General features: G+C 41.7%; 4 protein-coding genes and 1 long non-coding RNA gene across 8 annotated transcripts in view; 4 read left to right on the forward strand and 1 right to left on the reverse strand.

The window, feature by feature from the left end:
- The first annotated feature begins 424 nt into the window (after nt 1-424).
- On the forward strand, nt 425-4,769 carry LOC147262760 (uncharacterized). Of its 2 annotated transcripts, none has more exons than XM_086202443.1 (2): nt 425-557; nt 3,598-4,769. In XM_086202443.1, exon 2 carries the CDS (start codon nt 3,769-3,771, stop codon nt 4,516-4,518), a length of 750 nt encoding a protein of 249 aa, XP_086058569.1. In that variant the 5' UTR covers nt 425-557; nt 3,598-3,768; the 3' UTR covers nt 4,519-4,769. The 2 variants fall into 2 exon arrangements, with proteins under 2 accessions (XP_086058569.1, XP_086058570.1); XM_086202444.1 differs by lacking the exon at nt 425-557 and adding an exon at nt 613-1,366.
- Nucleotides 4,770-9,582: 4,813 nt separating this feature from the next.
- Nucleotides 9,583-11,730, forward strand: spic (Spi-C transcription factor (Spi-1/PU.1 related)). Its single transcript, XM_086202446.1, has 5 exons — nt 9,583-9,647; nt 9,812-9,899; nt 10,019-10,140; nt 10,220-10,325; nt 10,399-11,730. Exons 1-5 carry the CDS (start codon nt 9,645-9,647, stop codon nt 10,878-10,880), a joined length of 801 nt encoding a protein of 266 aa, XP_086058572.1. The 5' UTR covers nt 9,583-9,644; the 3' UTR covers nt 10,881-11,730.
- A 372-nt stretch (nt 11,731-12,102) lies between these two features.
- On the forward strand, nt 12,103-14,552 carry spi2 (Spi-2 proto-oncogene). Of its 2 annotated transcripts, XM_086201929.1 has the most exons (5): nt 12,103-12,332; nt 12,432-12,516; nt 12,589-12,665; nt 13,546-13,696; nt 14,006-14,552. In XM_086201929.1, exons 1-5 carry the CDS (start codon nt 12,318-12,320, stop codon nt 14,305-14,307), a joined length of 630 nt encoding a protein of 209 aa, XP_086058055.1. In that variant the 5' UTR covers nt 12,103-12,317; the 3' UTR covers nt 14,308-14,552. The 2 variants fall into 2 exon arrangements, with proteins under 2 accessions (XP_086058055.1, XP_086058054.1); XM_086201928.1 differs by having other exon boundaries at nt 12,432-12,665.
- LOC147262763 (uncharacterized) lies at nt 12,706-24,574 on the reverse strand. Of its 2 annotated transcripts, none has more exons than XR_015112476.1 (3): nt 24,068-24,574; nt 20,630-20,732; nt 12,706-14,141 (listed from the first exon to the last, which is right to left on the reverse strand). It is a non-coding gene; the product is annotated as an uncharacterized LOC147262763 (long non-coding RNA). The 2 variants fall into 2 exon arrangements; XR_015112475.1 differs by having other exon boundaries at nt 23,906-24,574.
- mybpc1 (myosin binding protein C1) overlaps nt 17,120-26,167 on the forward strand; it is a 31,330-nt gene continuing 22,282 nt past the window's right edge. Inside the window, exons 1-2 of the mRNA XM_086201930.1 lie at nt 17,120-17,361; nt 21,456-21,482. Of these exons, the coding sequence (XP_086058056.1) occupies nt 17,340-17,361; nt 21,456-21,482 (49 nt within the window). The 5' untranslated portion in view covers nt 17,120-17,339. The remainder of the gene's footprint in view (nt 17,362-21,455; nt 21,483-26,167) is intronic.

Raw genomic sequence — 26,167 nt, forward strand, 5'->3', positions numbered from 1 at the left:
ACTCATGGCTGGCAATGTCCAAGTGCAACACATGAAAGCCTCCCGGTGTTGTATGTAGTCTTGTAATGTATCTTGCCAGCAGGGGGAACTAGAACTCGGAAAGTTCAGCTATAGAAATAGCTCTTCTCCCTATCTGACATGCATTTTCCACTGTGTGTCACAAGCTCCCAGCTGACAGTGATATTCTAACGTTTGGACTGAGAACATAAAGCTGTTTGCCTGGATAAAAGCCTCTGTTGATACTCCAGGGAGTGTGAACACAGGTTAAAGTCTGAATCAAGGTTGAACACTTTTTAACTTTTCTGTCTCACTCGGCGACACTAACTGCTGTCTGGGAGTGTTATGTCATGGATTTGGGAAGTGAGGGAGGGAGGGAGAGAGAGAGAGAGAGAGAGAGAGAGAGAGAGAGAGCACAGTGTGTTCATCTTTCTGTGCCAGCGACAGCGTGCATGTCTGTCTATCTGTTGTTGTGTGTCACCGTGTTTGAATGCACGTCTCGCTTTGATTTCAAGCCTCTCATCTAGCAACTCATTTAGACTGGTACCAAGAGGACGCAGGTATGCTTGATGTTGTCTTTCCGTTTTATTCGTGTCACACAAAGGTTTCAGTGATTAATCCTGTACTGCAATTCCAAGAAGGTCTGAAGAAGAACTGAATCAATAATGTGATTGGATTTGCGGCCTTTGTCTGGCTGAGCGTTGTTAAAGTTGTTATATCTGTAAACATGTCAGCAAAAGGTCAATATGGGTCATTCTGAGAGGTCGTGAAGGGCAGAATTTAACCTCATGCACTATGAGAGAAAGGAACAAGCATGAGGAGTTGGTTTGTCTGGATTCTCCAACACTTCCAGCATGTGACATTGAAACCTGACCTTTTTTTAAACGCCGTCTACAAACACTGTCCCCTACGTTAACACGCAATGAATCGCAGTGATCGTTTACCTCATCACCAGTCTCTTATCAGCGGGACGGGATCAATGGGAATCCGATTACTCAAGTGGGTCAATAAGTCAAGGAGGATCACAGTAGAAAAGATTGAGTGGTTTCTTAGCAGCAGCACAGATGGGCCTCTGTCCATGTGAAGGGTTTAGATGTTTGCATGGTCAACTTTAATGTTTGAGGTGGTCGTGCCACAGGGATTTAAGTCTGTGCAGGCAAACAGCTGAGACCTGAGACAGACAATACGCCATCGGGTCATTAAATCAGCGTCGTCTGACAGCTGTCTGTTTGCTCTTGAAGGGGTGGAGTGATACCACGTCAAGAGCTGGTGTCATCCAAGATCAACCAGATCGAACAAAACATCCAGTTTGAAAGATATTGATGCGCAGTGATCAGGTGTTTCTCCTGGAGCTATTATTACAAAAAAGGTAAAATCCTGTTGCACAATAGACAGGAGGGAGGGGGGAGTGGGCGGGGGGGGGGGTTCCTCTGTGAGACAACACAGAAGAAACAATGTTTTCATTTGGGAACACGAACGCATGTGAAGAGTTCACAGCCTCGACCGACAAGCGAAGCAGAAAAATAATAAAAATAATAGCACCTTCTTCATTTTTTTTTTAATGTGGATGACTGGCATTCATTTGGGCTGTGCAATAAAATCAATAAAGCAATGCATCATAATATACCGACAAATCGATATCATATCACAATAAATGGTGATAAAACCACATTGTGACCTCTGTGTGTAATAGCAGCTATATTGACTGTGTCCAGCAAGAGTGTTAAGCTTTGCCAATGACGTTTTAATAAATTGGAATAGAAATTTTGACTGACTTTGTTCATTGAGTTATCAATACAATGTGATGTACATAGCACTGCACTACCCAGGTGGTGCACAGCAAGTTGTATTTTCAATTTTTGGGGGGCTAAATTCAGGAAATTATGTTGCAGCAGTATGCATCGTATCATATCGTGCCACAGTGTATGGTGATAAAATGTATCGTGGTTTGTATGGAGGCGTACACCTGGAAATGGTCTACTGGTTGATGCGTCGTCTAGATGTGCTGCATTTAAAGAATGTGTTCTATTCTTTCGTTCCAAACAAAACAGTGGATAATATATAATATAAGCGGGACTAAGTACCTGCTACCTGGTAAAACCTCCCTCTACAGACACTGACCACCACACAGTAACGGCGTGATGTCGCCATCATGAAAAAGAATCCAAACTGATTTCCACAGCCTTTGTTTCCGTGCCAACGGTGCTAAGAGGTCGTGGTCACATCACATAGTTTTTCACAGGATCACACGGTGATAAGATCACCTCTAAAAATCTATCAGTGTTAGGGATTTAGAGGTGATGACACTTGGACCTTCCTCTTGTTTCCTGTCTTTATGCTAAGCTGTGCTAACCAACTTCATATTTGCACTCTCTACATAAAGCAAAGATGCACACAAACCACGACCAGATTTTGATATTTTCCTCTCATAATTATTGTCCATATCGTTCACAGACACTAAATCCTTTTCATTTGATATCATTTCTTTATGATCTGCCAGGATAAACACCACCTTTGTCTGTTTTTTTTTCTCTTCCATGTGACCTGTATCTGGCTCACCTATCTTTACTTAGTCATTGGCAGCATTGCAACTTCTGCATTCCCAACTTGACACAGAAATGAAGTGCAAAAGTAAGAAGAGTTCAAAGCCGCTAATGAATATATCATGTGCTGAAACCAGAGAAAACACCGACAGGCAACGTGTTGTGAACGTGATACAACAACAGTTCGTGAGGAACTAGTGTTGAAAATATCTATTCTGGGGATGGCGGGGTGGCAAATACTTTCTGCAGTAACAGCTGATGCATGGCACACGGGGTGAAAAGGGTCACCTTGGCACCGCACGTTTAAGCTTAATTCATGCTATCATTCTTCATGTTTCATATTCAGAAATGAGGATCACTTATAGATGAGATTCAATTTTCCGAGAGAGGAAGTCAGTTTGGCTTCTTTATTTTTTAGTGGAATGTTTTCTTTTCACATATAATGAGGAATATGTTACTTCTGGTTAATTTTCCTTTCTTGCGTCATGTGAAATCACTGAAATAGCTTCCACTGGTCGGTGACAGATGGATGTATGTAGTTTCTAAAGATAGGAAGATATGCAGGTCGAGGCTATAGATAGTCAATCTGCAATACAGCCGGTGAGTAAGGTTTTCCAATGACAGCTTCACTCATATAATGTGCATAAACATTTTGTGGAAGTGCAAAAAGAAATTAATATTCAGCTTTTTTTTGTTTGAAGAAAAATGTGATCCTTGTAGTGAAAACTGTCTGGTCAGTGTGATTCTTCAAATATCGTCACTGCCTGCAGCAATATTTATCTCTGACATTACTTCCAACAGGTGGCTAACAAGTAATGCTAAAGTTTAAACACGCTATTATAGTGCTTCATAATTCATGCCATGCTAAAAAGGGGGGGGGGGTGTATATTCTTAGAAAGTTAGAACTTGCACTTCTATTAAAAGAAATGAGGAAATGCTAACTTCCTTAGCATAAGCTAAGAGTGAAATTTGCATTTATTTGAATAAAGGTTGGGACGTGAGGGTGACTTGTGCAAGAGTGACCTCACCACTGAAGTGATCTTGTTTGACCCTGCAGCTGCCAACCTTCATTCTGGAGGGAAAGGCCCCAGTTGAGTCCAGCAGGGCGGGTAGAGGGGATGCGGATGGCGGCTCCCTCAGCTCCGGCCCTGCTGCGCCTCCTGTGACCAATGCAGAGAGTCCTGGACCCTGGCAGAGTGAGAGCCTGTTGGCGGAGTCCTGGTCCACAATGGGTGACGTGGACCCAGAGGACACTAAGAGTCTTGACAGCAACGATGGAGCCATTCTGGGCGGAGATGAGAACCACTCTTCCAACTCTGACATGGTCCATCTGGAGAGAGAGGAGGCAGAGATGCTTGAGGAGGCAGAGGAGGAAGCGACTGAGCCTAGAGAGGATGCGAGGGGAAGGAGAACAGAGGAAGAGGAAGAGGAGGATGAGGAGATGCAGACAAGTGTGTTGAGTGTACTCGGAGGAGAGAGGGAGCTGGTTGCACTGAGGGAGGAGGAGAAGGACCTCCAGGCACCAGAAACTAAGGAGCTCCTGGTGTCAGCAGAAGAGCCTCAAGTGGAGAAGGCTCCCTCAGAGTTCATGCAGGTGGTTCCACCGATGGCCCTGCCTCCTCTGCCTATCGTCAGGTTCGAACCCCCTTCCAGTACTTCTACCCCGGTCCCTTCAACAACAACCTCAGAAGCAGAGGAGCTTTATTCCACTCAGGGCCTCCACCCTCCTTCTATTCTTGCACCAGAGCCTCCAGTTGAGAGTAAAACTCAGCAGTTCTCTCAGATTCCCCTCTCAGACGTGGAGGAACATTCTGTTAAAGCCTCCCAGGCAGCAGCAGAGAAGCCAGAGCCCACCGATCCTGAGACCACCAAACCTCTGAGCTCCCCTGAGCTTCCAACGCTGCTGTGCGGAGGCGCCGCGCTAGTTGTCGTTGTAGGAGTAGTGGCGTACGGCGCTGTGGCCTACTGCAGAAAATAGAAAACCACTCTTTTAAGCCCAGTTTAACGCAGGTCTTTCCAGCTTTAAAATCTATTTCTCATTCTGGATTATACTGTCTCATGCTCGGGTATTGTAGTTATAAGACATCCTGATTTTTCTGATTTGTTTTGTGCTACCTCAGCTCCCGGCGGAGCTCATGGCCTTTGTTTCCTGTTTTCAATTGATGTGCAGCCCATGAATGTTAAACAGGAATGTAAAATCACGTAAGATTTAATTTTAAAGAATTACAAAACCTGTTGGAGTCGTGATGTTTCTTTGTGTGGCTGTGTCTCTTGTTTCTTTGCAACAAAGTCATGTGACGTCACTCCAAACATCCACAGGAAGGCTGAGTCGGTAGATTTATTTTAGCGGAGCAACAAAGTACCTTTACTGTGCTTAAGTGACATATGCACCAATTTTAGGAGCTTTTCTTTTCATGCTACTTCTATCTTTTGTTACTTATCACTTCCCTAAATTTATGTCAGCTTTAGTTAGTAGTTACCTTAACAGGTTTTTTTTTTTTTAAAGGTTTGGCTGGTGATCCAAATAAACCAGTTCATTTAAAAGAGCCAGGATTCCTAAATTTCATTGATTTCTGCAAATACAATATGGAGAGAATTTATAGCTCATGTTGCTTTATTCAAGTACAACTGGAAAAGTCTATTCATCAGTTGACAGCGAACCCTGCCATTATGATTTTCTAAAATAATTTTTACGAGGACTGCAATGCCATTTATTCGTATTTCTAAATATTTATGACACCAAATAATTCAGTAGTGGTGAAAATAATCACCTGGTGAACCCATGAGGATAAATCAGTGATTGCGTTGTGTACAAAAATATTTCACTCACACACTTTTGTGAGGTTACAGGGCAGTAAGAGAGGGCAGATGGTTGTGGAGAAGAAGTCGAGGAAGTGAGGAGTGTGATTCACCGCTCTCTGCTGCCGACTGTTGGTCAGTCAGCACCATTGCAGCATAAACCATCAGCAAAACAGGCAAAACAGTCACTGCAGTTGTCTCTCTTTGACACTTCTTTCATGAGTGACGTGCATAACGATCCACTCATCTGTCAGACACACGTGTCAAGGATTTCCTAAGTGCGACGCTGAACCCCTGTCTGCGCCCGATGTCTCCACCATCAGTGTATGAATGTGTGTGAATGTTTACAAGTTGGCGCCTTGTACAGCAGCGTCTGCCAACATTGTACAAATGTGAAAGTGATGTAAAACACTCTGAAATGTCACTTGACTTAATAGGAGTTTTATAAATGACGTCTATTAAATATTGGCGTTAGGTAAATGAGTGCATTTGTATTTAATATTACCGCATTTCACTAAAAAAAAACAAAAAACATCTAGGTTAATGAGAGTCAGAAAATGACATTGCAACAAAAGTAATGGCATTCATGAGGAATGTAGAGCACAAAACACCATTGGCATATATTAATACAGTATACAGTATTCAGGCATCACCAATTTGACTGCATTAAGAAAGACCCAGAGTTCCATCATAAATTAAGAAATAGCAAATGTACTCAAATATGCATCCAAATGCACATGCAGTGACTTTTCCCAGTTAAATGTTACCTGGAATCTAAAATGCTGACAGTATACAATCAGTAATGTTTCTATTTTTGTCTGTGTGTTTGATTGTCAGCAGACGTAGGCAAAAAAAACAAAAACAAACTCACTCTGAGCCATATTTTTATTCATTTAATGGAAAAAATCCATGACATTTTGGGGCAGATTGGTTATAGCACCACCTTGTGGCATCCATAAGTGAAGTGATTTTTTTTTTTGTTGACACTTACATGTGCTCCTCCAAGAGGGTCAACTGGATCTGTCTCAAATTTGGACGGTGCAGAAGCACAAGACCTTGTACCTTAAAAGCTGTCGTACTGAACTATCAAGAAACACTGCTGACTTGTGAAAAAACATACACGCAATTATGTTTTAAGTGCAATTGACTTGGTGAGCGTTAAAAGATGAATAAATAAGTTGAAAAATCGAAAAAGAAACCGAACGCATGTTCAAAGCAGCAGAGACACCGACTGAACCGTCAGTGTGCAACGGTTCTTTTACTGAACTCCAAATTAAGGCCCAATCGTGATCTCATTGATAGTGTGAATCTCTCTGTGGTCACGGCTCCATAAACTATAGTTATTAGTTAGTCTATTAACTCGTGGCTTTACACTTCTTGATTTTCATCAAGTGCCAGTAAATAAAGAACAATTGAGTTGACTGTGTTGTGGTTAGCATGCCGTTCCCATGTCAGTGACAAAATACGTGCAGCTATTGAATGGAGAAGAGGAAGGAAAGTGCTTCTTTGTTTGGACAGATAAACTGCAGCGTGCCTGCTCTACCAGAATATAAGTATACTGTATTACCTTCACCGAAGACAACAAATCTCTTTGTCAAGTCTTTTTTTGATTCCTCACAGCCTCCTCACACAAGCAAGCACACATGAAACTGGGATTAATAGATATCCCCCACTGTACTTTATTAAAGCAAATAATAAAAGCTCTCATGTCATTTATTAAAATGAGAAAATTATCTGTCATTTTAGTTCAAAATTCAAACATGAGGGGACTTGGCCAGCTATCTGTCCCAAACCAATCAGCTACTGGACTGATTCTTAAATCTGGTTGACTGTTCCTCAGTCTATCCAGCCACATTGAATCAATATATCTATCTTCAACTGATTGAGTCGACCTGATAACGGTCTACGACAAATAAACCAACGCTGGTGAAAATTGAAATAGAATCTATTTCGTTGCTTAGCTTGCTAGCTGTTGCTAACGCAGACGCAGGAAAAGTCCATTTTGGGCGGAGGTTGTTTCCAACAAATACCAAAGTTTGCAGCAAAAACACAACTTTGCACCTTGTGTTGGAGTTCCTTGAGTTCCAGGATCACTCTAAGTGCCATTCATGTAAAAGTCAGCGGTTAAGCTCAAGGTCATAGCACATATTTCAATGCTATCTCAACCCTAGCTAGGGCGCTAGGTAGGTTAGCTTGGTAGCTATCTATTTAGCTATCCAGCCATCTAGATAGATAAACAGCATCACCTCAAAACTTATAATTGGATCTATTGTGAAATTGGAACCATGGAGGAATAAATTAACATCAACAATTATATGAACATTACTTCCTTGTTGCAAATGAAGAAACGAGTCAACAATGAAGAGGACTTGTGTCCAGGATTACACGTTTTAAGGCACCTCACGTGTAACACAAATACAACCATCTTTTCTAAGACACTTGGACCAAGCTAATGGGGTATGAGAGACATAATTCTGTGTCTAACGCGGTGCCAACACCTGCACAGAGCTGTCATGCTTCAACTGCAGCCTGGCAGGTTGTGGTTTCTAATTTATGGAGTTGGTTTGACAGACCCCCCACCCACACACACACACACACACACACACACACACACACACACACACACAATGGAAAGAGGGAAAGACATAGTGGGAGAAAGGACGAGGTTTGTGGTTCATTGTTTTTTTTTATCAGCGCACTGCACAGGCAGGAAACACACAGACACACATGTGCAAACACACACAGACACACAGACACACACACACACACAGACACACACACATACACTGCCCTTCTTCTATCACAAACACAGATAGACATTATCGATAATTTACTGTGACAAAGAGTTTTTCTGAACTGATGGGAACAGAGTCAAATGTGTTAATTGGTAAGAACAATCTCAGGCCACATCACGATGAGTTCATGAATAAATCATGAGGCCTCTGCGTCTCCATCTCTTTGTTTTCACCATGGATACGGTTCAGGCCTGACTGCCACCTCACTTAATGGAGCTGAAAGGGGAACTTGAGGGCCAAGTCGGTTGATATTTAAAACTGCGAGCCTGAGATAAATGAACTTCTCAAAAAGCCCGTGTTTATTTGAAGAGGGCACCGGCTTCGGGAAAAGAGGCGCAAGCTGTGTTGTACAGAGATGACCACATAATTAACCATTAACCTTTACAAGCACATTAATCACAAGCTGTTTTTATGGCATTCTGGTCAATCGGGAATTAAAATGGTTCATAAGTTTTTATTACAGTTGAGCTTCAGTGCAATGAACATTCCTGTGATAGAAGGATTTTATGAAATAAAGAGATGAAATTGTAGGTACAGATAAGTAAAAACGGAACAAAAAAAAAAACTTGTGCAGTTTGATTTTTGCAGCAAGATTTAATAGCAACACAATTTGAGTTAATCAAAAGAGCCAACGCCGACTAATAGAGTTAACCAATGATTAATGATTGATTCAAAAAATTCCGTCAAAAAAAAGTGGGACTAAAAGGGACAGAAGTTTGAAATTATTATTCAGAGTTTTGGGCGTTTATCTCGCTTTGTGAGAAATAAATCCGATTTCTTCAAAACAACTACGCACTACACTGTAATTTACTTTAGTTCCATTTGAATCATTTTCCTCCCATTTTCTGCAGCAGAAAAGAAGAAATTCAAAATAAAAGCAAAAAAAAAAATCAGTTTTACTGCAAATGTGCACTGATAACTTTTAACAAATACAATAAAAATATGTCATGTTATATTTTGAATAGGATTAAAAGTAAATAAAGTAGTTCACACCAAAAAAAAAAAAAAATAAGGAATGGATTTGGATTCACCGTCCGTGTCATAAGAAGCCAACCACAAAATCCTATGATTGGAAACTTTATTGTCACCAGAAAACAGGAATATCTCTTCAGGCTTAAATTTCACAATACAGAAATGAATGAACATTATTGATGTGCATGTAAGACAAACATATGCAAATTCTCAGGTCACCGAGAGTTGGTGGTATTCCTGGATTGACTGAGCAATAAAGGACTTTTGTTTTTTTTGGTTGTTTTTATTTTTTGCTGGGTGGCGATTTTTATCTCCGCCACGATAGAGTGTGAAGCTCAGATGTCTATCTGCTTCCAAAAAGGAGAAGTGGCTGCAAGTAGATCGTGACGTTAACGCATTTAAATTGCCTCTAGTTATTCATGGGTCTGAGATGTGGACAGGTATTGGAGGTGTGAAATGTATATATACCTGTCCACATACTGTACACCTGCAGTAGCGTGGCAGCTATTAGGACACAAAACAGCCAACATCATACAAGATGGTGAGTTGTGAGGAGGATATGTTTATTTCTCTTTTTATTTATTCATTTGGGAGAGTGTATTTTTGAATGTTTCGTATTCATCTAAGTAAAAACAAACTCAAACCATAACTCTGTCCTTTGTAATAGAGTGTTGTGGGTGAAATGATCATTTGTGTGCATCCTAGAGCTGCTTGGACAACGACATCAATCAACATTTCCAGGATGCCATTGATGTCATTCAACAGCATTCAAATAATTCCTATTATGATTCAGGTATGACAACATTTACAGATATAATTGTCCTTTTTGTCATCAACAATCCAGTTGTTTTTTTTGTTTTTCTTTTGTTTTGTTTATTGGGATGGGAACTGAATGCCTCTTGATCTTTTCAGAGTACACCTACTATGAGATGCCGGCCCCTCAGCCGGCGTCTGTGCAGTGTCAGATCTCCTGCTGCCTCGTAACGCACCCCTCCGATGTCCTCCCTCCCTTGTACGACTGGAACGACACGGCTGTAAGCAGAGTGAAAAAAATTCTCATGAGCTGATATGGGAACTTGGGAGAGCCTGATTTGACGTTAAATACGTGTTTAGCAGCAGCAGTCCTGGCGCCAGGATCTCCCCGACGTCTCCGTGGGTCACTCTGTGCAAACTGAATCTCCTCATTATTGCCCCAACTTACCACCACAGAGGAATAAAGGTAATCGTGTTAAGATTTTTAGGGTAAGTACAGCTGCTCTGATCTTTCACCGCTAACATGGGAATCTCCTCAGGTCGTAAGAAGCTCCGACTATATGAGTACCTGCATGAGGCTCTGAATGACCCCGGCATGGGGGACGCCATTCAGTGGGCAGACAGCGGCAGTGGCACCTTCCACTTCATCTCTAAGAACAAAGAGAAGTTAGCCGAGTGCTGGGGGCAACGCAAGGGCAACCGCAAGACCATGACCTATCAGAAGATGGCACGGGCCCTGCGAAACTACAGCCGCACCGGCGAGATCATCAAGGTGCGACGCAAACTCACTTACCAGTTTAACCCGGACATCCTGCACAGGCTCCGTTCCGCCCAAGGATCCAAGCACCTGCCCTGCCACCCTGCGCAGGAGGAGGTCCACACTCAGCAGCAGAGCCCAGCAGAGCAGAGCTACTGCAGCTCTGCGGCGATGGAATGGCAGAGCTGGTACGGTCGCTACCAGCTGCACGAGGACTACGACCTGGCGGCCAGCTTCACCTCACACAGCGCGGCCAAACTCTGAGTCGAGAAAAGTCTGAAATAGTTTCCAGAGACTCTCTGGGTTCACATCCATGTATTTCATGTCATATTGGGACTATTTTATTTATTATCTTTTAAAATGCATATTCTTTGTTCATTCTTGAAAATGTAAAGTTTCCATTGATTCTGTTTATTTTGCTGGTGAATCTGAAGACTGTAGTTTGCCGTGCTGCCTAATATTCCATCCATCACGTTTACATAAACTTGCTCTGACTTATTTATGTTTTTGGCATCCCTGCTTGTCTTTCATGTCCACACTGGTACTCAGGAATCATTTCTATCATCACTTTCATGTTTTCAAGAAGCTCCAATATGGATTCCTGAGCTTTAAACAGTTTTACGTATCGTTTCCTTGCCTTGATGGGTTTGTGTCATATTGAGTCAATTTTTTTTAAATATTAGGAGTTCTATAACTCAAGAACCATTTGAGTGAAATTGTTATTGCTAACAGTGGCAAACAGAATGGAAAACTGATTTATGACTCAATATCTTGGAATTTGTGATGACATTTTATTGTTTCACGAGTGACCAGAGAAGGGGGAGGGATTATAATTCTATTTCTTTTAATTATATGACAAATACTACATAGTTCACGGGTGGAAATCTATTTTAAATTCCTTTTTTTTTTGTTGTAATTTAACGCACTTGCAATTAAAATAACAGCTCGACTGACTTGATTTAAATGTTTTTTTTTCACTTTCCTGCAGTCTTGCACTTTTTGAGGTTGTTGACTACTTAATCATTATTGCATGTATCTATATAATTACTGATTTTATTCCATACGTTGCATTTTTATTATACTATACTGCTAATATGTTGTAATAAGCACAACGTGTAGGGAAATGTACAAAAAATGCAGTTTGTATATTTTATTTATTGAGTATAAATAATGTTTTTTGTAATATACCTTACAATTTTTGCAATCCTGTTGAAATAAAAAGAATTAAGCTGGTGACTTTTTTCCCAACTGACTACATAAAATCAGCTACAATGCACTGTATATTTAGTTCCAAAAACTTCACTTTCCTTGCGAAAATATATAAAAATTCCTCACATCATAACTCTGACGCTGTCTCTATCGTAGTGAAATGTTACAACATAAGACATTAAGAAACATCCTGTGAGGAAAAATATGGCAGCAAGTGTGTTTTTCCTGAAACGAGAGCTCTGCCTCCAGGCCGAGTCTTATCTTGTTCAGCGGGGAGGATGTGGTCAGTGCTGGTACGCTTTGTTAATGGCTTGACTGGTGCTGGTGTTGGGCTTTGTGGGATGGTGGTCATTGTTCCTGTGACCCCAGTGTAGAAAACGTTTGGTGTTACGCAGAAAGTTTGCTCCTGCGGTGGGTATAATAAGGGGGCTTCGACATCTCAGTCAGTTTTGTGGAATTCTCTAGAACGGAGACAACTTGGAGGCTTCGGAGATGTCATCAGTGATGGTAAAGTTCAGAATAATTGGAAATTTCCGAACAAATAACCTCACACCAAAAAGCTTTGAGTGCTGATTCTGAATTTTTTATTTTTTATTTTTTTTATAGAATTCTTTCCAGGAGGGACAATCTGATTTGGAGGTGATCTTAGAATTCTTAGAGGAGTACTACAAACAATATTCTGGAGAATACGGTATGGCGGAGTTACATTATCACTCCAATTTCAGTTTGATATTTGCACGACTTATTGTTTTTTTGACTACAGGTGTGTCAGTGGATGACAAGAGTCTTACTGCAGAGGAAACATCACATGAGCAAAGCTGGAGGCCTTATGAACCTCCTGTAAGCATCGGAATTATTGTTGTTTTTTTAATGTCAGGTTATGTAGTAGTTGTAGTAGTAGTAGTAGTAGTAGTAGTAGTCGTCGTAGTAGTAGATCAAATAGATGGAATGCTTTCAAAATGAAGTATCATTGAAAAAAGCAGTGAAGCCTGCATATGCAAGCCAAAGAGTTTAATGAATGGAAGCAAGTGCTTGTATTTTAATGTTGTCACCTTGAGAAAACTAAAGTTATTTTCTTGTAAAAACAGGTTCATTATCTCATCATCTCAGAAAAAGAAAAGGCTCATTTCTATAAAAAAAAATAATAAGTCCTTTTTTTTTCTTTTTTTTTTGCCTCTCCAGTGTTCAACCCTGACTTTTCCAGCCAGTTCACTCCTCGTTCTGACATCTTTTCTTTATTTTTTGGATCTAAAACCAGTTGCCTCAAGTAGAGCGAAAGAGAAAAGACAAGGAAAAAAAGCTTGGTTTACATTAGAAAATATCTCACCGAGCAACAATCAACTGGTAATTTGACAAATAAGCGCATGAAGAAAATGAATAAATTCCTTAGCTTTTGCGCAGTTCTTCTTGAGAAAAATGGATAAAAGGCAAACCCAGTATATTTATAAATTACATAAAACCTGGTTAGCAAATTTTGTGGTGAATTGTGGTTACATAATACATAAAAAGATTACAAACAAATCAACAACGCTATAGAAAACCAGATATGTACTTCATGAGACCTATCGTGCCACTTACTGATTTTCTCCTCGAGGTACAGGATATGTAGAGCGAGGTGTATAGAAATATGTTGAATTAAGAGTGTGTGTATGTGCTGATGAAAAATCTAAGGCTGTTCAATAATGTGATTTTTTTTTTTTTCACCATCATCCCGTTAAAGAGTTTTAATCCTGCAATTCAAGCGGCGCTGGCACGCGACGAACCACCAGCCCCGGATCAAAACACATCAACATTGTCTGAGCGTAGGTCCCTGCCAAACTTTCTATCAACCAGACAGTTATCCAAACACCAGGCCACGGCAGCCACGAGCGGTGAGTTCTGCTTTTTTTGGTGACTAGATACTGTAATTGCTTGGTGCCTGTGGGGGGAACAATAATTCACGAGAACAAACGAGATAATCCATTTACTGAAAAAATAAAACAAACAATGCTTCAAAGCTGCTCTCATATCTATCAGTTATCCCCCCCGCCGCCGCCTCTCCTCTTAGAGGCATCCCATCAGTGAGGAGATCTTCCTGGAATCGCCATGTTTGAGGAAATGATTAACTGTAACTGGCTCTACCTGTTTCAGCGTGTGGTGAGTTTATAGCATGAAACAGCAGCTTGCTGTTTTGTGTGCAGGTAGAAAGGTGCGCCTCTTTCACTTCATCTTTGAGATGTTGGAGGATCCGGCCATGGCCCACTGCGTGTCCTGGGTTCCAGCGTCTGCGGGAGTTTTCCGCTTCTCCTCCAGGAACAAGGACCAGTTGGCGGCACTCTGGGGGCAGAGGAAAGGAAACAAGAGGCCGATGACTTACCAGAAAATGTCTCGGGCCCTCAGGAACTACGCGCGGTCTGGGGAGATTTTCAAGGTGAAGAAGAAGCTCACCTACCAGTTCAGTGAAACCACACTGATGTTCCTGCACAAGCATCATCAAGGATAATGTGCACACAGCATGACACACGGAATGCTCCTTTTTTGCTATTCTTAATGTGTAGAAACTTTATAACTTTACAGTGTTCATGTTTTCATCATTCCAGTGACGTTTTCTTGACAGTTATATACAATATACAGAATATTTCCTGTAAAAATGTAGGGTTGTCCCTTTGTTCCAAACAAATAAATTCTTGAGGTAATCTGCTATGTTGTCACATAAAACTGCATCAATCATTTTTATATTCCCTGACATTTAACCTGCAGTTAAATTGTAATAGTTAACAACATATACTCCTCTCCTTACATCCACGTTACACAGAGCATTAAATAAAAAGCAATACACTAAGAGCGAGTGTGTTGATTAGTTTAGTTTCGTAGTTAACGAGGAAAACGACACATCATTTTTCTTCTTAAAGCTCTTGAAATACGATGTCTCAGTTAAAGAGGAGCTCACATACTGTATCTCACTGAAATGTCGCTTGTTGGGTGTACGTGACATATTAAGTGTAATTTTGAGATCAAAATTCTGATCAAATTTCTTGACAAGTCATCTTACTGCTCTCACGCTGCACAAAAAAGAAGAAAAAGTCTGTATATTTTTGGTTCTATCAGCAATATTTGTAATGCCAAATGCAAAGCCGACCTGAGGAAGTGGATCTAAATCACGTCGTACGAGACAGTCCGACAGCCGAGGTCTCTGCAGCCGCTGCAGTTCACGCGAGCAGCACACTTGGAAGATGAGAAGTTGGGAAATACTTTCATGTTTCCTTCTTACAAATTACACACACACACAAAAAATATATATATATATATATATATATAGGTTAAGAAAATACCCCGATAAATGTGAGGTACTGAGACTAAATTGCAGCTTCTGTACCACAATAGTTCAAAAGTGAAAGGTAGGTAGACCCATCTCAACGTGAGAGACATCTAAAAACACAGCAATTTTTTAAAATCTAATTTATAATCATTTTATTTAATCATGACTCATTTGCCAATCGGCCTGTTAACACATAAACATACGTGTGTCTCCCTCCAAATGATCATATTTGTGGCCTTTCTGAACCAGAGGGTGTCAGTGTCGTCCATCTCGGTGACTCCAGTGTGTGCATTTCTTTTCTTTTTTTTTTCCTCCCGCCTGGTGTGACCTCATGGCTAAATCCCCTGTGTGATGTGAACTCTCGCCCATCTCAGGCAATACCAAATGGTTTTGTGGTCTTTGTAGCACATGATACTTCTCTAAGCCTAGTATTTACTGCTGGAGCCCACTGCAGGTTATAAATGGGCCAACAGAGCAGAGTGTCTGTTACCAAGAAAGGCCACATGCTTCAAACTGAGTAAGAGAGGCACAAGGATGGTCTTGATTAACATTTTCCACATCACATGAAAGGAAGGGTGCAGTATCGGTCCAGTTCTGTATTAATAATTACGCTTTGTTTTTGTTTTTTTTTTGTTTTTTTGTCTGAGCGGGATACCAGCTGCATCCCAGCCTGTCTCCGGTGAGCTGATTGTTAAGATTCCCTGCAGGGGTTCAACGCGGAGCACGTCAGGAAGCTTGAGCGCGTTTGAAAAGGGCCCCGCTCGTTCATAAATCCAGCAGCTTTATGCCTCGTAGATTAAACTTCACGACCTTATCAGAGGCCGTACCTGATTTATCACCTGTGTTTGACGTGCTAAAACGATTAATTAGTGCAAAAGCAGGGATAGAATTCACTATCAAACCCTCTTTTTATGTCAGATACACATGTCAAATGTCAAGGTTTATAGCGGCTTTCTAAGTATAGGCCATACGACCACCCCACCCAGGCATCTCCCCAGTATTTATTTGCCAGGTCGGAAAGCCTGCTGTTCTTGGGCAGCATTCCCCCTGGATTAAACTGATATCTGGCATTTGACATCAGGTCCCCGCATGTCATCTCAAACTTTTAATAACAAATCCACAGTTCCTCTGAATATGTTGTTTATCAGTTTAGCGTTGAATGGAATTGTCAGAAAGCATTACATCAGCCTCGGACTATTACAACGCCTCTCCCCTTTATATCCCGCTCCCCCCCGTTAATTTTCCACTCCCCCCCTTTTTTAACCTGGTGCTCTAATCACATTCACCTCTGATGCCCCCCAACAGCACCCAATTGTTGAGAATCATTCAGTAATAATGCAGTGAACAGTAAATGATTTGCCAAAGATGGACAAAAAAAGGTTTTGTGGAATTTCTACAGAGTCTCCCCCCCCCAAATACCCCTCTATCATTTATTCTGCTCTGGGTATCTTTAATAAACATGGGCAGTGTAGTTTAATTTGAGTCCATCCCACATACACCATCCTGAAGCTATAAATAGTCCCGCGTAAAGCCACAGCTGACAATAGTCTCCATCAAATGCACTATTTACACCTGTTTAATTCAAATTTGCACCAAAAAAAACACTACAGTTCCCAAGGGTCTGAGGGATATTTTAGATCCTTGGCCTGAGAACGACAGACTCAGAAATTTGGATATTATTCAAAGCTGGACTCTTTTGTTCTTGCTGACAATAACCAAAAATATAGATTGTCTCAAGCCTTATCCTGAAAACAAAAGATGCAATTTAAGGGAAGAGTCTTGAAAATATAAAGCACATTACGTCCCAGCATAAGAACATGAACATTATTACTGCCTTTTTATTCATAAACCTGGGGAAGCAGCCAGTGGGTTGGGGACAGTGATGCTGCAGTGTAGGACAGACAAGAGCTCGACTGTCCACTACGGAGAGGAGGAGCATGCCACCTCTCTATATAAGTCCTGAAAGCCTGTCCCCCCTGGATCTGTGACTGTTCCTCCCCCACCGAGATTTCCCTGAGCACCCTCCTCATCTCCCATCATTCTGGTGTGACGGGCTTTTCTGCAACTGTCCCATTATCATCATCGTCATCATCATCATCATCATCGTCTCTCTCCCTTGCTGGACTCCCACGTCGTACCTGGTCTCCTGAAAAGGTCTGCTGCTCTGATCCGACTCCTTTTGACTCCTCAACGCGTTTCTCGGGACGTGGCTCAAGATGCCAGAGCCCACAAAGAAAGGTGAGGAGGAAGGAATGCTTCTCGCAATTGCATCAAAGAATTAACCTGCTGCGCTGCATGTTTTTATTTAAACTGAAGGCAAAATGTTGCATTTTGACTCATTTGACTGCATCGTCATTTTTGTTACTGGAGTCAGTTGTAACGGATATCCATCATACCTATCTAAAGCGACTCTGCTGCGTTACGGGTGCATGCATCTATCATTTTGGGGGGCAAGAGAAAACTTGAGTTTTCCGTGGAGATTCTTCTGTGGGTGGGGTTTGGCTTTCTGGACTTTTCTGGGTCAGTCTGCCGGGGAAAGGTACGAGGACTGATGATGAGCGAAGACCCTCGGAGGATGATGCAATCTGGATAAATACATCTCATCATGACTGTAGTTGTCTTTCTGATGATTGATGGGAAGCAGGATTGGGAAAATTGTTGCATCAATGCCAAACACCTCCCCGCTGCCAATAATTCAAGTCCATATTCAACCGCCATACCGCGTCTTAACTCGTGCCATGTCCCGCCCTCGCTTTGGGTCGTCCCGTCTGTCATCTGTAACATCACGTCCATCAACATTCCCTTTTAATCCGCTCTTGTCTGTCATTACCATATTGTATTACTCCCACCCTCCCCATTAGCTCAGCTCTTTGGGTGTATGCCGTCCACCCAGACATGCCCATGTAGAGGAAACGGAACATTTTTTTTGGATCTTGGATGACATCCTGATGAGAGCTGTTTTTTTGTTGTTGTTGTTGTTTTTTTTAAAAAAAAGAAAACCATTATCCTCCAGGGGACCTGGACTTCTCCGAAGAAGGTCTTGATACGTGTTGCATTTGACGCCAAGACATGACTTTCTACTGTTGCATGTTCGTCCATCTTGGAAGACCAACATATGTTGCAGTTCCTGAAGTATCTTTTTAGGGCTTTGTACTTGTCCAAACCAAGGATTTAGGTATGGATGATGCTTGGGACGATACGAAATGGACTTGACTGTTATATTTTCAGTAATGGATGTTTGGGAGCTAATTCAATGGCTTTGCCCTTTCAAAAAATTCCATACAGACCCTTGTCTTCTTAGGTCAACAAAGACGGATGCTGAATCCATAGAAATCTTAAGGTCCTGAAACGATCTGAAGTTCAATACCAGCGCCTCTGTACTACAGACCGCTGAGCCTTCATAGTGTCCATCCACAGGCAAACATCTCTGATCCCCTCAAAGACAGGGAAAGATTCCAGTCGACCACAAATACTACCCAGAAATAACTGCAAAGCCAAGAGCAGCAGATAAATGAGGGTAGAAAAGAATTGTTCCTTAAATGAGTCGGAACAGCTGAAGGAGACCAGCACTGTTGTTTTAGACATCCCACTCTCAACCCTTTAAAAAGTCAAGAGATGACGGACTGGCTGCGGATCTCTTGGGACGGGGATTCTTGTCCCTGGAATAGTTCAGAATGAGCGCACTTTTAATCCCCATCCCTTGTTCCCTGCCATCTCACTCCTCTGCCGCCCTGCCCTCCTCCCTTTCTGTGCCACACACTGACACAGACATCTCCTGCCACTCTCCATCTGGCATACATCACTCTGAACAACCGAACGACAAACCTTTGACCCTGTGCCCAGAGGCCCTCCAGTGCTGTCCTCGCTGTGGCTTCCTTTGTATTGGGTTTCAGGCGTGGAGAAGCTCATGTCGTCACTTCATGATATTTATTGTCGCTAGGTTCCATCACTCTCTCTGGGTGCTGTCCTCTGACACTGTTGCTTTGTGTTACACAACAGCACCTCATAAATCAAACTTGTCGAGAAGCATGCCAGCCAGTAATTACCACCTAAGTAGACCTCTCATCTACTGTCATTGCGGTCGTCGTCTGACCAGAATTACTAGAAAATATTGTTACTGTTAGCTCAAATATACATTTTATTAATGCAATAAAGGTCTATATTAGAAAAGTGGCACTGCTGGCAGTTTGTCTCATCCTGGAGCCTGTATGAGCCCCTTCTGTCTGCACGCCAGGAGGGGCAACAGCTGAAAATACCTGCAGCCTTGTCAGCTGCACTGGGAGTCCTCAGAGGTAAAACAAAACCTTTCTCCACTCTCATTATCTCAGCAGCAATGAGACCGAGAGCGAGTCTCATTCTAGGGTGCATGATGTGACCCTGCAGGATTGTGATCCGGTGGCCAGCAGCACATTGTTTAGAAGTGAGGTTGCAGTATAGGGCTAATTTCGACATGGAATGTTTCACGGGAATCATTAGAAATGCAGGGATATCCGATGCTGAGAAGCACTAAGAGAAAGTGGCTATAAAAAATGGTGCATTGCCATTGATGTAATTAGGGTTGAATTATTCACGGACTAGCAGCAAACACCTGGCTATAATAAGGAAAAAAGGTTTTAGAGCTTTAGATGTGTTATATAGAATAACAATATCCAAGTTTTATCCAGGTGGGATGTTTGAAACCAGATAAAAAGTGGATGAACATAAATTGTTTGATTAGTTCTTCATAGAGTCACTTTGGAACCTATGCGATGAACCGCAAAAGTCAACCACTTTGGATGTTATCAGTCTTATTAAAAGCTTGTTAGCACGTTGTTGTCACTGCCAGCCTCAAATGGTTGAAGTATATAATCTATAATTATCATTGACAAACTTCCACTGGATCATCACCTTCCAAAATAATTCTGTTTTATGATACACTAAAGGCACGCAAACCACCGCTTGCAGGGTCTGTCATGATAGTATCTCACAACACAATCAAGGTATGACAATCACAGGTCACGTCCCAATTCCACTGATGTTTTCCTGCTGCTACATGTGAACTTGCAGTGACTTGACAATGGATGTCACTCATTATAGATTATGGACAAAATATTCAGATTCAAAATGTAAAAGAGCTTTTGAAGTACAAGTGTTTGGCATTTAAAAAAAAAATGAATTCAATGTCCTTTCAGTAAACCAGACACTTTGAACAGAGATACATAGGGTGATCTCACGTGATTAAGGCAAGCTAACCGTGCAGGGCGAGTTGCTAAATGCTAACTCTAGTAAAGGGGTTCAACAGCATGTCTATTTGCTGTTATCAATGTTTATGATCAAGTCTCTTCACTGTAGTCTGTCGCTCAATCACAAGGAAAAGTAATGTTGTTGTTCTGTCTCAAATGGCTATTGACAACTTTTTTTGGTGTGTGTCTTTATCTTAGCTAGTTCATTAGAATTAGCAACTGACCAGGCGGTTGTAAATGCTCTTCTACATGTTCATGCATGCACATAATATCTTTCTACTCACAAATTCTCTCCTTCACCTTCCATTCGCTGCGCTGCACTTCGTTCCCTGTGTCTGCCGCCGCCTCTCAGAGGACTTGAGCCCCAATTTAGGATGAAACAGACCTCTGTGGGGCAGATACCATATCAGTGACAAAGCATAATTTAGCAAACATTAAGTAAATTGTAGCATTGCAGCATGATAGCTTATAATTATAAAATTTTTAAACTTTTGTCCATAACAGAAGGCGAAATTCCTCTGGAGTAAATTCAAATGAATAAAAATTAACAGTCCTGCCAAGTAACCAAGTACAGATGCAACCAAAATAAAACTAAATGACAGTCAACAGCTGCCCCTCTGTCTACATCATCAAGTTTGAGAAGCTATTAAAAAGATAATAAAATACATAGCATGACTCCTGTGGGTAATGGACAACCTCTCATGGCTCTGTGCTCCACTAACCCAGAAATAACAAAAGAGGTTAATTTTCTAACCCCATCATTGCCTATGGATGCTTTGATCTGCAGGAGCCTTCCGTTACAGGTTTTGAATGTCACATCTAAAGATCACATCCCACTCAATGTCAGTTTTGTAAGTCTAGACAAGGCAGAGGGCAAACAAATGGTGTGTCACGGGGCCCTCCTTCATAATCAGTTAAGACTCTATGGTGTCTACACATGAGGAGCCAGTACACTGATGATACGGCTTAGTGGTGACTGGATATCAATAAAATATGTCAATGTGGACGATCAGGAACTTATTTTTAGGTCGTTATGCTAACATACAATAAGAAATGTCCTGTGTGAACTGATGTTGTGGTTTGTTTGTTTTTTGCTTTTTTGGTTCACAGATGAGACACCAAATGGCCAGCCAGAAGGTGAGTAGACTGGATTATGACTGTACAAATACAACTGTCAAGAATTTGCTTCTGAATAGGAGTAGTTAAAGGGAAGGTAGAACAGGAAACCAGTCAATTTTGGGGGATAGTACCTCTGTCAAATCTTACACATCAAACACTGGGTCTTGTCTGAATTAACATGAAAAACATAATCCTGAATTTGAATGTGCAAACACGATTACCGAGGTGTGTAAATGTGAATGTCTGCAATATGGAGGAGCTGCTGTTGTGCTCCAGAGCAATCCGCAGTGATGACCAAGCTGTCAGCGTCTCTGACATTCCTCCCGCCGGCCAGCTGATCCCTCTCTGTTGTTTCAGCTGACGCCTCGACCATCCCATGTGAGCAAGGTGCTGGCACGCAACTGGCTTTGTGCCTTCACTGGGATTTGACCTTGGAGCCACAGCATCTTGAGGCTCCAACATGGTCTGGGGGAGAGCCTAGTACTTCTAAAGTCTACCTAAAAACATCCTTAAGATAGTAAAATGGGATTTGTATGACAATTATTTATTAAAGCACCAGCTACATCTTAGTGGCAGCCTAGAACAGTGGTGCTTTGGCAGTATGATTCCCAGTGTCATAACCAGTGTTGGGCAAGCAACTCCACAAATACTTTTTAACGAAGAAGAAGCCGCATATTTTACTAGTTACTTAACACAAAAAAAACCCCAAAACCATAAAATTTCATTTTATTAACAAGCAAAGCTCTGTGTCTATGAAGAATCCTAAAACTTTGAAATAAGTTAGCATCATAGGCATTGTTGAACGTCCAGTTCCCGCATCTCAACATCTCAAGTCAGGTGTTTGTTTGCTTGTTTTTTTAGAGGATTTCTTACACGCTTTAAGTAAGTTTGCAGTAAACACAAGGTAAATGTTATTTTTTTTCTATGGCATAAAATACACCAGTCACAACAACACTTGTGAATTTCTAAGCTTTTCATGTGGCTTAAAAAAACGGGTTGCTACAAGTGGTTAGCTAACAACTGGTTAGCAACCCCAATTTGTTAATGTTTTTAAATTATCAATTAACCCCCAGTTTTAAAAGTTAACAAGTGGCTATGAATGTGTCTCCTTGCTAACGATACTACAGAGGTTGTTGAGGGCATTAAATGTCATCACAGCTAAAACAGAAGTAGCTTTAAGCTAGCAGTGATGGTGTTGATGTAGCTCCTTCATAGCATAACGTTAGCTCTGTATTTCTGACTATTGCATACATGCTTCAAAATTTACGAAGTTGTTTTTCATAGGTGAAGGTTATCTTTCTGAAAAAAAGTTTAAGTTTTATAAACTTTTTGTTTGCAACAATTTATTTTTGGGAATAATCCAAAATCCAGTGTTAAAATTCCACTGGTCCTCGATCAAGGAAACCAATGGGGATGCTAACTTCTAGGATGGCCTACAAAATTCATCCCTTGGGACTCCATAACCAGTAACCTTAATCTTGACTGAATCACATACACCCTAGTATTTGTAAATACTTTATCCTTTTTAAAAAAATTTATTTTGCAAAAATTTCTCCAGGCCTGTAAATGACTATTTTCGACCGTATAAAATTTAGGGGAAATTAAAGGAAACTACTCCCAAAATTATGTATGTTATCATGTTACTTTGTTATTGCCCAACATTGGTCATGTCAAATACATGAAAGAAAAGGAACAGAAGGATTACGCTACGCTACCATTTTCGGGGCAATTTTTCTTGTTGCCAAAATCCTCATTCACAACAGTGCCTGACATTGCACGACATTTCAAATGAGTGTTGCTGTGGTGGATGATTAAAAAGGACTGGTTAATCCGGCTCTCATCAAGTATGTTGGAGCATTATGTCTTGGTAGCATTTTTACTAAGTGTGTGTTTATCTGTGAACCACAATGATGTTTACAAAATCCTAATCTTGACATATTAACACCACATTTTGTCCATTTAAAGCAGGAAAATAGCAGGTTATTCTTGTGTATCCTCTTGTGAGAATGGTCTGTACAGACTTGCTGTGATAAAGTGTGTATGCCTACATGGAAACAAGTGGAAGGTGTAAAATGAGTGCATTGGTTCAGGTTTGTGTGTTGTGTTTAATGTCCGTATGGCTGCAATTCTGTGTTTGTTTGCGATTGTGTGGGAGAGGCCATAAGGATGCTAAAGCTTTGTGCTTATAAAAAGCAGCTGTTCCATCCACCTCTATATTTGTCACATGCTCAGAAAGTGTTGCTCCAGAAAGTAGCAGTGCCCTGCCCCTACCTGAGATTTCCCTGGAGGTCTCCCCCCCCCCAGGTGGGTAACCCTAACTACCCCGATGACTTCACTCTTCACAGGATTTTCCCCTCTTACAGCTGTTTTTCCATGCACCAATGTATGTGTCACATGCTCAGAAAGTGTTGCTCCAGAAAGTAGCAGTGCCCCGCCCCTACCTGAGATTTCCTTGGAGGTATCTCCACCCCCAGGTGGGTAATCCCCACGTTCCCATACTCTTTTGAAATCACATTCCCTTCCAGCAGCTGTTCCATCCACCTCCGTATTTGTCGCATGTTCAGAAACCATTGCGCAAGAAAGTAGCAGTGCCCCGCCCCTACCTGAGATTCCTGTGGAGGTCTCTCCACCCCCAGGTGGGTAATTCTGATTCCCCATGACCCCTTCACTTAAAACAAAACACTCCCCTCCAGCAGCTATTCAATCAACCTCTATATTTGTCAAATACTCAGAAAGCATTGCTGCAGAAAGTAGCAGTGCCCCACCCCTACCTGAGATTTCCGTGGAGGTCTCTCCACCCCCTGGTAGGTAATCCCTATGCCCCACGTCCCCCTCACATTAAAAAAAAAAACAAAACTCCCTTCTTGAAGCTCCTCCATCCACCTCTATATTTGTCACATACCCAGAAAGCGTTGCTCCAGAAAGTAGCAGTGCCCCGCCCCCACCTGAGATTTCTGTGAAGGTGTCTCCACCCCCAGGTGCGTAATCCTTACGCCCCGTGATCCCTTCACAATTCAAAAAATACTCCCCTCTTGCACCTGTTCCATCCACCTCTATATTTGTCACATACTCAGAAAGCGTTGCTCCAGAAAGTAGCAGTGCTCCGCCCCTACCCGAGATTTCTCTGAAGGTTTCTCCACCCCCAGGTGTGTAACCCTGATGACGTCCCTGACCCCTTCACTTTCCACAGAATGCATCCTTCTTTTGCACATCACGTTTGTTTGGTGTGTGATGTCACGATTTTTCACTTGAGTTACTTTGAGAAGCCTGCAACAGCACTTTTCTTGTGGAGGTATGATTGCACCTACAAATATGTTATTACGTTAGCTATAGGTTAGCCACACACTTCACGCCCGCACTGCTCTGTCTGCACTCATCTTGAGGCTTGGCGCTTCCACATGTTCAGGCTGAGGCTGTCTCCTCTTTGTTTTGGGACATTTAACTGGAGGTATAGAAGGATTGAGGAAGTTGGGTTCTACTAACTCTGTTAACCACAGCCGGTCATTTTTAATATGGAGCCCAAAACCCAACAACAAGCAGTAAAACGTGACAAAAGTAAAAACTTGTCACAAGTATAACTGAATATATCAAGTCAGCCAGGTTATGTTTCCCCTTGGTTTGGGTGTACCATCGTGCAAGGAAGAAGGTATTTATTCAGGGCAGTGCCATTTTAACAAAGCAAAAATGGCACTCAGTTATTTTGGTTTTGGCCAGTATTTTAATGCTTTAACGGACCTACAGTATCTATTGACAGCTGTATGCTTGTACTATGACTACTACTAATAGAGATAACATGGTGCAAGTTAGTGAACCCCAGCCTCCTTGATCTCTTGACTGTATTGATATGCTATGACCAGGTAGATTTTTCATTGATCAACCCAATCACAACTCAAATTACCACGGCAAAACATCTTTTTAAAGTATTTTGTTGAACTTAATTCATCAATTTTGGACCTCAAATGTCCCCCTTTGTGAATCGTGTCTATCTGGTCATCTGATTTGCGCAAGCATTGTCTTGCAAGGCTGCCAGTGTTTGTGCTTGATGCTTGCTGCTCCAGCCTGGCACTTTGTCTGCTGTACAGAGGCTGTAGCAGAGCCAGAGAAAGAGCCAGTAGAGGCTGATGGGAAGAAACCAGAGCCCCCAGAGCCTCAGCCATTACAGGCTATGGTGGCCAAGGAGCCGAGCCCCATTGAGAATGGCTTAAACCAGCCACAGCCTGGTGGGGTTGGGGTGAAAGAGCAAGCAGAGTCTGCTAATACTACTATAAATGAAGAAGCCCCTTGCTCTCCCCCATCACGTGGTAAGTATGCTTCCTCAACAATAATCAGACTCATTACGCCATGTCAAGTGCATATTTTACTCTTTTAGGTCTTCCACTCAACTGAAAAAAAATAGTCTTGTAGCTTTGCACTACTTAACTTAACAGCACATCAGAAACCTATAAACTTAAATTGCCTGAAAAGAATACGCCAACTCTTTGGGAAATATGTTTATTATCCATATTTTCTGAGCCAGACAAGCAGATACATACTCTTACTGTATCTCCTCTCTCTGTTGACTATGGAGCTCCAGACCCTCATGGGAGGGTTGCTAGTTAGCTTAGCAACAATCAATGTTGGAGGTAGGTATTAGAAGCCATTTAAAAAGTCATCAAATGCACTTTAGGGTATGTATCTGATAAAATAACATCAATTAATGCAGG

The sequence above is a fragment of the Aulostomus chinensis genome, chromosome 4 (assembly GCF_037954235.1).
Source record: "Aulostomus chinensis isolate RoL2024-O1b breed Wild chromosome 4, RoL_Achi_v1.0, whole genome shotgun sequence".
Classification (NCBI taxonomy): domain Eukaryota; kingdom Metazoa; phylum Chordata; class Actinopteri; order Syngnathiformes; family Aulostomidae; genus Aulostomus; species Aulostomus chinensis.